The 12433-nt window shown below is 23.9% G+C and overlaps 1 protein-coding gene across 2 annotated transcripts in view; it reads right to left on the bottom strand.

Moving 5' to 3' along the window:
• Positions 1-11971, bottom strand: part of LOC113550595 (furin-like protease 2) — a 126145-nt gene extending 114174 nt beyond the window's left edge. For both annotated transcript variants that reach the window (XM_026952529.1, XM_026952530.1), the window contains exons 1-2: positions 11659-11971; positions 9829-10005 (exon numbers count right to left, since the gene is read on the bottom strand). In XM_026952529.1, the coding sequence (XP_026808330.1) occupies positions 9829-9990 (162 nt within the window). In that variant the 5' untranslated portion in view covers positions 9991-10005; positions 11659-11971. The remainder of the gene's footprint in view (positions 1-9828; positions 10006-11658) is intronic.
• Between the last annotated feature and the right edge of the window lie 462 nt (positions 11972-12433).

The raw sequence follows: 12433 nt of genomic DNA, 5'->3' as shown, positions 1-12433 counted from the left end.
TAATTTAAAATTAGTTTATATATTCTGAAAGCTGCGTATAATAAAATTTGAACTTTAAATACATATACCTATGTATTTTTAACATTTTTATATAAATATTATAACTCATGTGAAAAATTGTATTCAATTTTCAAAAATTTTGACTCGATGAATAATTTTTTATTGGTATTTAGAAAAAAAGACTTTATTGAAAATTTAAAAGTCAATAAATATATTAATGGCTCAAATAGAATCAAAATACTTAAAAAATTTTATTGCGTACAGAAAACTCGGATAAAATGTCAAGTATCTATTTAAAAAAAACAAAATCAATTTTGTCGTAACAATTTCTGTTTTTCATTATTTTTTTTTTATTTTACTTGTTATTATGTTTTATTTTATAAGTCCTGAGAATTATTAATTTTTACCTCTTTAAAGTACTAATTAGGCCCAATTTTTTATCAAAAACCTTTCTTTCAGTTGAAAATTGGAGAATTTTCTCGACTACTTATAGAATATACAGAAATAAAATAAAAAACACCCATTGTAAAATCTATACATTCATGACTCTGCTCTAAATCTAAAAAGTATAATTTACATGTTAAATGTATTACACATGGTTATTATTATCATAAAAATCAATATGTTAGTACCGTATAAAGTTAAAATAAATTATAAATTTCTAATTTGGTATAAGTACCGAATTATACAATGATACTATAAATAATTAAAGAAAATCGGTACATGGACTTTCTGAATTTGATAAATAATTTATGAGTGCAAAATAAAATATAACCAATAATTGCCTAATCGTATTTAACAGTCTAATTATCATAACTGAAACTGTAAATAAAATATCTTAACTCGGATGGTAAATACTACCTAAAACAGAGTAGATGTAATAAATAACAGTAGAAGATTTAATAAAAAAAATTAATATTTACAAAACCAAATAATATAAAATGTAAACCAAAAATATAATTAAATAATATTTTATAAAATCAACATTGGTAAGACGTATAAGCTAGTAGCTATGACAACAAAATTCTCGACGGACTGCCACAATGGGTAAAGTAAGTATTCTAAACGTAATATAGAAACCTAAAACAATACATGTTCAATTGAATTAATACAACCAAAGTACTTATTACTTAATTACCTATTAATTAAATCAAGACTGTAAACGATAAAATTGACTTAATATTATATAAAAATGTATACCTACATGTTCATTAAGCAATTCGATGTATTTTAAATTAGATTACATAACAAAATATTTCGATATTATTATATGCATAAACTATTTTTAGAATTACTAATTAATAAATATCATCAACTTTCCAATGAATAATTTGTAATTTAATGTACCTATAGTACACACCTATTATGATATTATATTTTGCATAATTTTCTAATAATAATTAGTTTAGAACTAATATTAATTACCTACAAAATATTTCGTACGTAAAATGTATCCTAATAAAATACATATAATTTGAGTACGTCATATTCAATGATAATAAAATGATATTGTAAGATCTGACATATTTGTTTACTGATCCGAATTATTATGACTGGAAAAAATGTTATGTATAAGTACTAGTGTAACGTGATTCTAATATCATTCCACGTCAGATATTCTATTAATTTACTATGACTTGTAAGTAATTCGATTTAAGAAAATTAATTATATTTATATTTTATTAAAATATTCAAAAAATCGTTTCGGTCCGATTTATAATTCACCATTCGTTCCAGCTTAACATTCGAATAATATTCACAAGTAGGTAATTTAATTACCCATGGTAAAAAATAATGTATCATTTTAAATATTCGGGGCAAAATATGTATGTCATAAATTACTAAATGTATACAAGGTACATCCTTAATAATTTTCACTAATTAGGTAATAATAAATTAATAAAAAAAAAATATATCAAAACTGTATAGTTATAAATAATAACACTAATAATCTACAAAAACTAAAAAAATCACAATTAAACCAAAAGCAAAACAAACACAATTCATTAATATTTTATTTTAACGGTTTTTTTATTCTTAAGCATTCACATATTTGGATACGTGGTTTCATATCTTAACTAACAATATAAAAAAAATCACTGAATAATAATGTATATATATACATTCACCATAGTAATGTATTTTATTCAAACTTTCTGATAACATTTTTCAATATTACTTATACCTATAATAACAAATAATAAATACTATGTGATTAACGTATGAAAATTTATCTACCATAATGAATGTAAAACAATGATGACTAATATAAATTGCATTATATTATGTAAATATATATGTATATAATAATTATATACATGACGACCTCTTTACAACACAAACCTTAAAACCACAAAAATCAAGTACTTAACATAAAAAAAATATAACAAATAAAGCAAATACATTAAATTATAGTACTCAATCCATGTGGTTTCTTGAGTTTCTTCACACTTACACCAAATATGACTAACCATTGTTAACAGCCATTTAAAAAAACGTTTTATATTATTTAACTTAAACAAAAACATAGTTATTTTAATTTTTACATACCCCTTACTCTATAGAAGTAAATAAAATAGTTTTGTCTTTTGAATGAATTCACAAACTGCGAAACTAAAGTTTGATAAAAAAAATGTTCGATGCTTGTATTTCCTTCGTGATAATACAAACTTGATATAAAATTATTGTTATTATAATATTATACTATAGTCAATAAATAAATTATGTAAATAGTTAAATAATCATAAGATAACTAAACAAGTAGGTACGACACTCGACAATTGTATTCTAATATAATTCCTAATTGAATATTATTATTTTTTAATTAAATATAAACACTTTCTACTGCAATTTTTAAAATTACAAGGGATGCACTGTAAAATAAGGCCATTTCGCTAATGAGTTAGAATTGAATTTCACTAACAGCATTTTAAAATTTATTTTCACGGATAAATAATTTGTTAGATCTACTTCTATCCAAAATTAAATTATTCTAAAACGGACGCAATACAAATGGGTTGTCAATATTATACGCAAAGAAGAGCGTATCCCTACCTTGTTATAATATTAGCATTATATAATTTATCCATCAACAAAATAAACAGTACCTATATTTTTTTTATTCACTTTTATTTTAAACACCTACTAATATAATTAATATTATGACTAACTGAACATTTAAATTGATTTGTATTCTTTTCATATATTTGATATTTGTTTTAACAATAATTATGATAAATATATATTGGTATTTAATTATATTATAATTGAATAATAAAAATATCATAAATGTAATATCTACCTATAATATTTTAATTAACATACAATAAATACTACATTAATTGTTTTTATAGGTTTTAATAATTTATCAATTTTAAAAACACAGTGTAACGTATAATGTGTAACGAATGTTACAACAAATAAAGTATACCTACTACTGTTCATATACAAAACACCATTGAACTATATTATACGAGAATAATCAAAATAATTATCGTTTCAATTGGTACCTAGTAAGATCTTTATAAAAACTATAAATAACAAATTCGAATATTTTTTTTTTAGCTTGTCATTTTCAACATTGCTTTGTTCTGCATTACTAAGTTTTATTTAACCTGTTAAATTTCTGTTCGAGTTTGTTGTGGTGGTTTTAATTAATCAATGCAACAAAATATTTTAATTTTAGATAACAGATCAATTAGATTAAATGTAAATGAGAGAAATTGTATAACCGAATGTCTATATACCTACTGTATTTACGAGATTAGTAAATAATTCAGGCGTATTAAAACTTATTGTTTAGCCAAAATTCCCAAACATTAGTCACATTTATTAACTGTTTTTGTTTGTTAACTTTGACAGGGTCACATACTATCCATTCAAAACAGATTGGCACAATAAGTTTTTGATAGACTAATCATCCGATTTAAATATATTGTCAAAGACAACTTTTCTGCTTATACAATAAAAGTTATTTACCAGAAACCGTTAAAAAATGAAACAAATAATGCGGTTACTAATATTAAAAAAAAAAAAAACGTGGTTATCAAGATAATTCAGTAACCATCATAGTGAGTGGTAATCCGGTCAACCGATGAACGTAAAAGATGTCAATGAAACGTCCGTATCGTTAAGCTTTCAAAAAGTTCTAAGCTTAAAACTTAATAAAATATTTTTGTTACAAGACATTAACTTGTAAACACTAAATATATAATTAAAGTATATTATACAGAAAACTTCGATAACTCGAACTTTTACAGCTCAAATACTTTCATAATTCGAAAAATTAAATACATTTCCTGTTAACTCATCAACTCAAATTTGTTTTGTAACTTTTCAGTTTTAAATTATAAAAGTTGAACTAAATTTCAGATATATATACAATAAACATAATGTGTGTGTGTGTGCGCGCGCACGCGCACGCTGTATATTTGTAAATAATGTAATTTGTATTCAAATGAACCAAAGAAAACTTAGTGCAATGTGGTAAAGACAAGAGATACGGAGTGAGTGTGACTACAGTAATGGGAGGAGCAGGTGTCAAAGTCAGTAAGAATTATGATCTTTGAGGATAACCAAAAGACAATGTTGTAAGACTTATCGAGGTTTAGCAAGAAAAAACAGTCAGTCTAACACTAAGTCAACAATCAACACCTAGTTCTATTATTAAATATTACCCTCCTATTAACTTTACTAATTAAAAGCTAAACATATTTTTGGCTTACAAATTGTAACCCAATTTTTTTATTGATGCAAAATATAACTATCTTATAATTCTGTGCGTTGTATGATTAAATGATTATATAAACTAACATGAATTTCACGCATCGCAGGCTATTTATTTGATGAAGTTGAGCACATTATGTGTATGAGTGATATAAATAAATAATAATGTAATATAAGTATAGCATATGTATAATTGAATAATTAATATGCATATTTAAAAATGAATGGAAGTAAATGTTAGATCAGACTTATACAATATAGTACAACAGTAAACAATTTTTTAAGTGAGACACTATACTGTTCCTAAAGGAATTTAGAATTAAATATTAAAAACAAATAATAAGTTGTAAACATTTTGAATATGTTATCTATCTCGACTTTAAACAACAATTAAACTAATGTACTGACGATGAAATGGCGACGATGGTCTAGTTGTATTTGGTCAGTGTCTTTCTTTGGCTCCTGTACACCAAACCAGACAGAACTAATGTAATTTGTTTTAAATTACTTGCGAATAAGAACCCCTTTTCCTTTTGCCAAGAAACAAATTATAACTCAACGATGATCGGTACGCCATTAATCTCTGTCAAAAACCGAGCAGCTCTCCAGGGAAAAAACCACTTTTCCGATTTTGAAAATTACTAACAATAATAATTCGACTCATGACGCTGATTTGTGTCTACAACCGAACGTCAAAAGCAGTTCGATGGTTATGTTTCATCCGACAAAAATTAAAGAAATACCCCATTTCATCCAAGGTTATAATGGCCCAAATCGACAAACTACTTTATTTTAATTAGTATTAATAACTCATGTATATTGGTCCTTAAATAAAAATTACATCACTCATTGACATTTATATGTACAATAATTTTGATTATTTAAAAAAAATATAATGAACTACATATTTTGTTTTAAAACATTTGTCTTACTTCTGAGTGTATTTTTTTTTTTTTTGCTTTCATTTGATAATATATTGTTTTATTATGAATCACGTGTATTATTAATCATATTAATCAATATCAATCAATAACTTTAGGCTTAAATATTAATTTAATATACCTATAATTTTAATTTCTATAATAAACTACATTATAAAATCAGTGGGCTTATACTTTAATTTAATATAATATAACCAATATCATAAAAACAAAATCTGTATTCTAATTTGCACATATATACATTGTATAAGAAACAGTCGCTTATATCATCGCTACCACTCTTCACTCCCAAATCTCTCCCATATTTTTTTTTCTTCATTCCTCGTATCTTATAATTTTACTAGCCAATTATTTTTATCAAAAAACACTCATTTTTTTAAATCTATTTATGTTTTTGAAAATATTTTTTATAGTTTTAAGTTTTTTACTTTTTTGAGTAATAGCGTATTTTAAATTTCATATTTTGAAGTAAAATATTTTTTGGGATATTTCGATACATAAAAGTCGAAATTCTTACGAGTAGTCTATAAGTTATAAGTAGATATTTAAAGTTTAGGTGAACAGAGTAGTGATACACTGATACAAGGGGATATCCTGAAATTTTTGATCTACTACCCCACCACCTAAACTTTAATACTTATAACTCATAAACTACTTGTCTGGATTTCGATTTTTATGAATTGAAATACTACAAAAAATATTTTGTTAAAAATATAAAATTAAAATTTAAGTCGTCATTTAAAAAGAAAAAAAACTAAAGAAAATATAACGATAAAAAATATTAAAAATATAATAATTTTAATAAATGTTATATTTTGACTGGAAGTTATGTTATTACAAAATTAAAATAGTAAATACCATAGTACATATTTTACAATTTTATAGATCTCAATTCTCAATCCCGAAAATCAACAGATGTATTTTATTTTAATTGTATTTAACGTTTAAGTATTAAGATTTAATACAAATATGGTGTTACAACTTATTTTAGTATACAAATGTATAGTATGATATAAAATAAAAAATGTATAAATACATTTATCACAAAAAAAGTAATGCCTCAGTGTAGCGTGTAGCGTATGTAATCGAGGGCGTACAATATATAGTAAGAATAGGTAGAATAAAATAGGGAATTAAAAATTCACATTTTTTTATAATAAAAAATATTTATATTATACGACATACATACAAAATATTATTCATCATAATACTAAAACAAAATGTATTAATCTAGGTAGTATTTAGTTTTTATTATAATAAAAAACTAAAAGATTTTGTTGAAGTGTTAACATATAACAAATAACAATTAAAATTTAGAAAAACCATTAATATTTTAAATTGAAAGTTAAATTATATTAAACTATAAAGTAACATAATATATTAAATATATTAAACATTGATTACAATTTATGAATAAATAATGTAGTAAAATATATAATACTTATTATTTAATTAAAAGTTTTAAAATATATTTTCTACTTCGATAATATCAACCAAACAGAATTTTTTCGTTAAACGCATTTTTATTTATTTTGTATATTAAATAAAAATCCAAAGATTCACTAGTATTTTATTGTTTACGTTTTTGGGGACCAACATATACGAGTATACATTGCAGGTACGATGTACTCTGCCACTTAAATGATCAGTCAGCACCAACGTAAACAACCGTTATCATTACATTTATTTATGTTTTCATGATAAATAATTTTAATTTATTACAAAATGTTTTTTTTCATAATATATTCTGTTTTTGCTAATTGCTGAAAAGTTTAGTATAATATTATATATATATATATATATATATACTTAAAATTGTATTTTTTTTTTTTTGTTCAGCTGAAATGAGAATCTAGCCATATCTCGGTAGTAAAGTATAAACTATAAAGGAAAAGGAAAATACGTAATTGGGAAAAAAAAGTGTGTTGTGCCTTTTTAATACTTAAATGAGTATAAACATAGGCAAGTCTAAAATAAAACAAAAAACAGTCACGAGTCAATGAGGAACACACTAATAATTTCGCTTCCCTACCAAAAGTTAAAAATTACGTAACTGTATAACTTAGTACTGCATTTCTACATAATAAACAAGGGGCAATACACTTAAACATAATAGTATCATTACTTATACACAGAAACAAAAGATTGAGCCTTTATAATAGTATAGTAGTTAAATGGATAAAAAAATGAATTAACAAGGAAAATAACTGGAACATAAAAATAAAAACATACAAGTAATACAAGAGAAAAAACGTTGTATCGGGTATTTTATTATATACTAGTGACAAGGACTTCATAGAATTAAAAATATTCGTTCATATGAATAATATTAATAATATGGTAGTTTTTGCTTAAAATTTTAAAATTCTAAGTTACAGCGTAAACGAAGTACACACATATTAAAATCATAAACATTTTTAATATTAAGTAAACAATAAATTAAACATATTATAATACAAAGAATACTTAAATAAATTATTAGTTACTACCTAACTACCTAAGTTATACCGTATTATTTTTTATTTGTTAACTATAGGTACTTAATGTATTAGTTGTTTCTAAAATTATAAATTATACTTCGTATTTATTTAACATTAAACATTTATAATAATAAGGTCTGACTATACTATACTAATATTATGTAAAAAAAATTATTTCTTAAGGTAAACGCCCCAGAAAAAAATATAAATCGGATCACATAAGACATAAATAATATAATGCTGTTGTGTTGACATCGTTTTGCAAGCTGAAATGTCTAAACACGTGGATCTTATTATAAATTAATATTATGAAGTCACTAGTATCTCCCCACTCCAATCACTCATAAAATTATATACCTTCTTCGGCTAAACGAATAAATTTATACTTGTCCAACAAATCTATATAAGAGTTATATTCAAAACCAGTTAGTTGTTTGGGAGACGACGAACAGCTGATGTTCTCTGTCGGGTCTGTCGTAGTACTACGACAGCAACCGCAAAATAATTACAATGTTTCAGACGTGATCAGAGAAAGTAAAAAATTCTTCCACAATAAACATATGAGTATATGACCATCAAGGAACACACTAGTTGCGTGAAAGGATCAGGGAAAAAAGTCGTACGCGTCATTTAGACTACACAAATTCACTATAACCGGTTTGATTGTACTTTTTACTCTACTCATTACTACATTAATATAAAATGACAGTTATGCAATTTAATTCTACAAGAACATAAAGTTACTGTTATTGGGTCATCACTAAAGAAATCGAGAGTAAAAAGTAATAATAAAACGAGCATGGACAGGATACGGCGAGTGGGTGTTACATTCATCACACTTTACTCTACTTGTTTTATACTACAAGTATTTTAAATTTTAAATCGCTCCCGACTTCCACGCCAAGCCAATTTCCAATGTTCTTTCTCAAGCTTAACGGGAATCAATATGAAGAGATTTAGCAATCTTTTGGTCAATTTTTGTTATTTTTCCAATAATATTATATTGAGAAATCATAAAAATAAGCTTTTTAAAGTGCTAACTATACGAAATTATGATAATTTCAGTTTACAAAAAAACAATAAATCTTATAGAGCATTTTATCAATTATATCAAAAAGTCTAAAATTTAAAACAGTGAATATTTCAGATTAATTGTAAACTTTAATTTCAATACATACACATAATACATGATGATATTATATTAAATATATATTTTTTTAACAATAGATAAGTAGCTTAAAAACCTTGCAAATTTATTTTCAACTGTTAAATTTCATAGTCGACGTATAATTATAAAATCTTCCATATACATTAAAATAGAACAGAGAATACAGTCCATATAACTTTCATACTTATAACTTATAAGTCTATCCAAGACAACGAATACAATTAAATAAAATAGTTCTTCACTACAAGAACCTGTAAGAAATATTTTTTGAATAGGTATATATCTTTTATTTCTTTTACGTCTATGCAAAGAAAAGATAATAAAAGGATTCACTCATAGACCATATTATTATCAACCTTCTTATGTGCCAACTATTAACTCATTAGTATTGATTAGTTACGGACAACAGATCTATATTCAGGTTTAAGTTATGTATCTATTGTACAAATTTGAACGAGTAATTTTGATTCTATTAAATCCATTGTTAAATTAAATTATGAAAAAGTGAATTTACCTGTCCTATGTTATTGAAACCATGTTTAGCTGCAATTTGTTCAGCTTGATCAGAGCCTTTTGGTATATGCACGGCGAATTGGTTCATATATATTGGACGCTGACGCTGTCCCACGCACAAGGTGACAATGCTTAGGCACAACAGGCCAAACCATGGTCTCATTGTACGTAGACGATCCTAAAATAAATGTATTAGTTTGTATAATAATAATATGAAATGTCCAAATCTGATAATCAATAGCCTATAGATTAATCTATTAAAAGGAAATATAAAAAGTCTAATAGGTAACTTATAATATGAATCATAAATTGACAAATCTTATCAATCTAGATAAAATTTATAAAATTAAACTGATACTTTCAATAATATTACCAAGGTTTACTATAATTAATAAAATAACAATAAATTGTTAATTTCTAAAATATGATACAGATAGGTAAAAACAACTAATGGGTACAAAATAACTTTTGATAAATAAGTAATAAACTAATCTATTAACTCAAAATCATTAAATTAAATTCATTAAGATAATCACATAATAATTCATAATAATATATAAACCATTGATTAAAAACTAAATTAGTATAAATATTAAGTATTCCTATTATAAAACAAAAGTAAAACTAACAATTTTGAAAATAGAAGATAAGATTAATAAATAATTAAGTATGAATAATATTAGTTATAAAATCGATTAAACATTTGTTCGATAGAGTATCAATAAATAAACAAAAATTATATCAAATACCACTTAAGATAATTAATTATTAAAAAATATTTTATTTTCATGAAAAATATATTTTACTGAACATTTAACTTAACAAATAATTTTAGTAAATCATAGGTAAATACTATGCAAGTCAGGAATATAAAGGTATATATTTTTGAATACCTATTTTAAATATATTAAGTTTAAGTAAATATGATCCTATGTCAAATTAGTATGATAGATAAAACAATAATATAATGCGAATTTTTCTTATTGAAAAAATCTATGATTTCCATCTGTAGGTAGGTATATTTGAACAAAAATTAAATATAAATTAATTTAACTAAACCCGGTACTAGAAGCATCAATAAAAACTTAATATAAATTTTTTTAAACAATAATAAGTTCATAGATAACATCAAAAATAAAAACACTATGTAAGAAAATTAATATTGTCTACATATTAAAATAAACCCCAAAAAGGGGCTAAGAAAATGTAACTTCTATATTATCTAGAAGGAACCAATCTCCTGTAGAGACAGAACAATAACTTTTTTTTTATTAGATAATAAAAACACAAAAAAATGTCTTTGGCCACTTATTATGAAGTATCTACAACTAAAATATTTTTTATGTTTATTTATTGGACACAATAACAACAAAATATAAATATTTTAAAATATGTTTAAAGTAGTTAATCGAAAATAAACAAAATATAATTTTTGTTAATATTATGTCTAATTGAATTTATTAATATTTTTAATACACAATGTTGTTATTCATTGCATTTAGTAAATATTACTAAGATCATCTTGTTGTTCAATTAAATAGATTAAACATCTTTTTAATACAAATTATGACAATTCACATTTTAATCTATCTTAAATTTTGCCATAAGAATATTCATTGCTCATGCTAGAGACCACAAATGAACAATTTTAACAAACACATAAAATATTTTAAAACTAGCAATTCTAGCTTAGTTCAATATATTAATTTAAAAACTATACCTAAATGTGCGAGTAAATATTTATAAATAAAATAACATAAAACAGGTAAATAGTAGACATTGTAAAGATTTGAGCCCTAATATACTCTCCATAAAACAAATAAATACATACGAGCTATTGAGCTGAAGACTAAGAGTTTTGATACACTTCACAAAATTCCACTAAACATTATGTAATTTAATGTTTTCTTTTAATTTTCCAGAAACAACTTTTAATCGAACTGTTAAATATAAATAAATTTAATTCTTAAAAACATTAAAGCAATGTCCAGTGTAGTTGGTTTAAAAACTAAAATAATAGAAAGCGATAGATTTAATTTAATAAGACGTTAGTTGAATAATGTGAAATATTAAATTTTTAATTAGAATTAGTAGCCGACCGAAAGACAAGCACGGAGATCGGGAATCAACTGACTGACGGTAAACTACAAGTTACAACTCGTTTGATAAAAAGTGACTACAAAGTGATAGCGTCGCACGTTTCTAGAAATCATATGACCACTAGCGAAACCAGTATGTACACTGTTACAATAATTATGCTATACCGTACCGTAGAAGAAAGTAATGGCACATTCAGTTCGAACTTACGAAATACAAGTAACAATTTACCAGTACGTGTAGACGTGTAGTACGGGATCGAAGCCCGGAGAAATCATTACATTGACAATTAATAGTTAAATATTGAAGTAGCTACTAACATTAAATATCTAAAGTAGTATAACATCCAATATATAGGCATATTTATAAATACAAATTATAAATATCTAATATAATAAAATTGTAAAATTAGCATTAAATAAAATAATAAATTTAAAATTTAAATTATTGCTAAAAATAAGTACGTGATAGGTACTATTGTTAATTTATTTATCTGTGTCTATCTGTGA

This window comes from Rhopalosiphum maidis, chromosome 4, assembly GCF_003676215.2.
Source record: "Rhopalosiphum maidis isolate BTI-1 chromosome 4, ASM367621v3, whole genome shotgun sequence".
Classification (NCBI taxonomy): domain Eukaryota; kingdom Metazoa; phylum Arthropoda; class Insecta; order Hemiptera; family Aphididae; genus Rhopalosiphum; species Rhopalosiphum maidis.
This window is presented reverse-complemented; position numbering and strand designations above follow the sequence as displayed.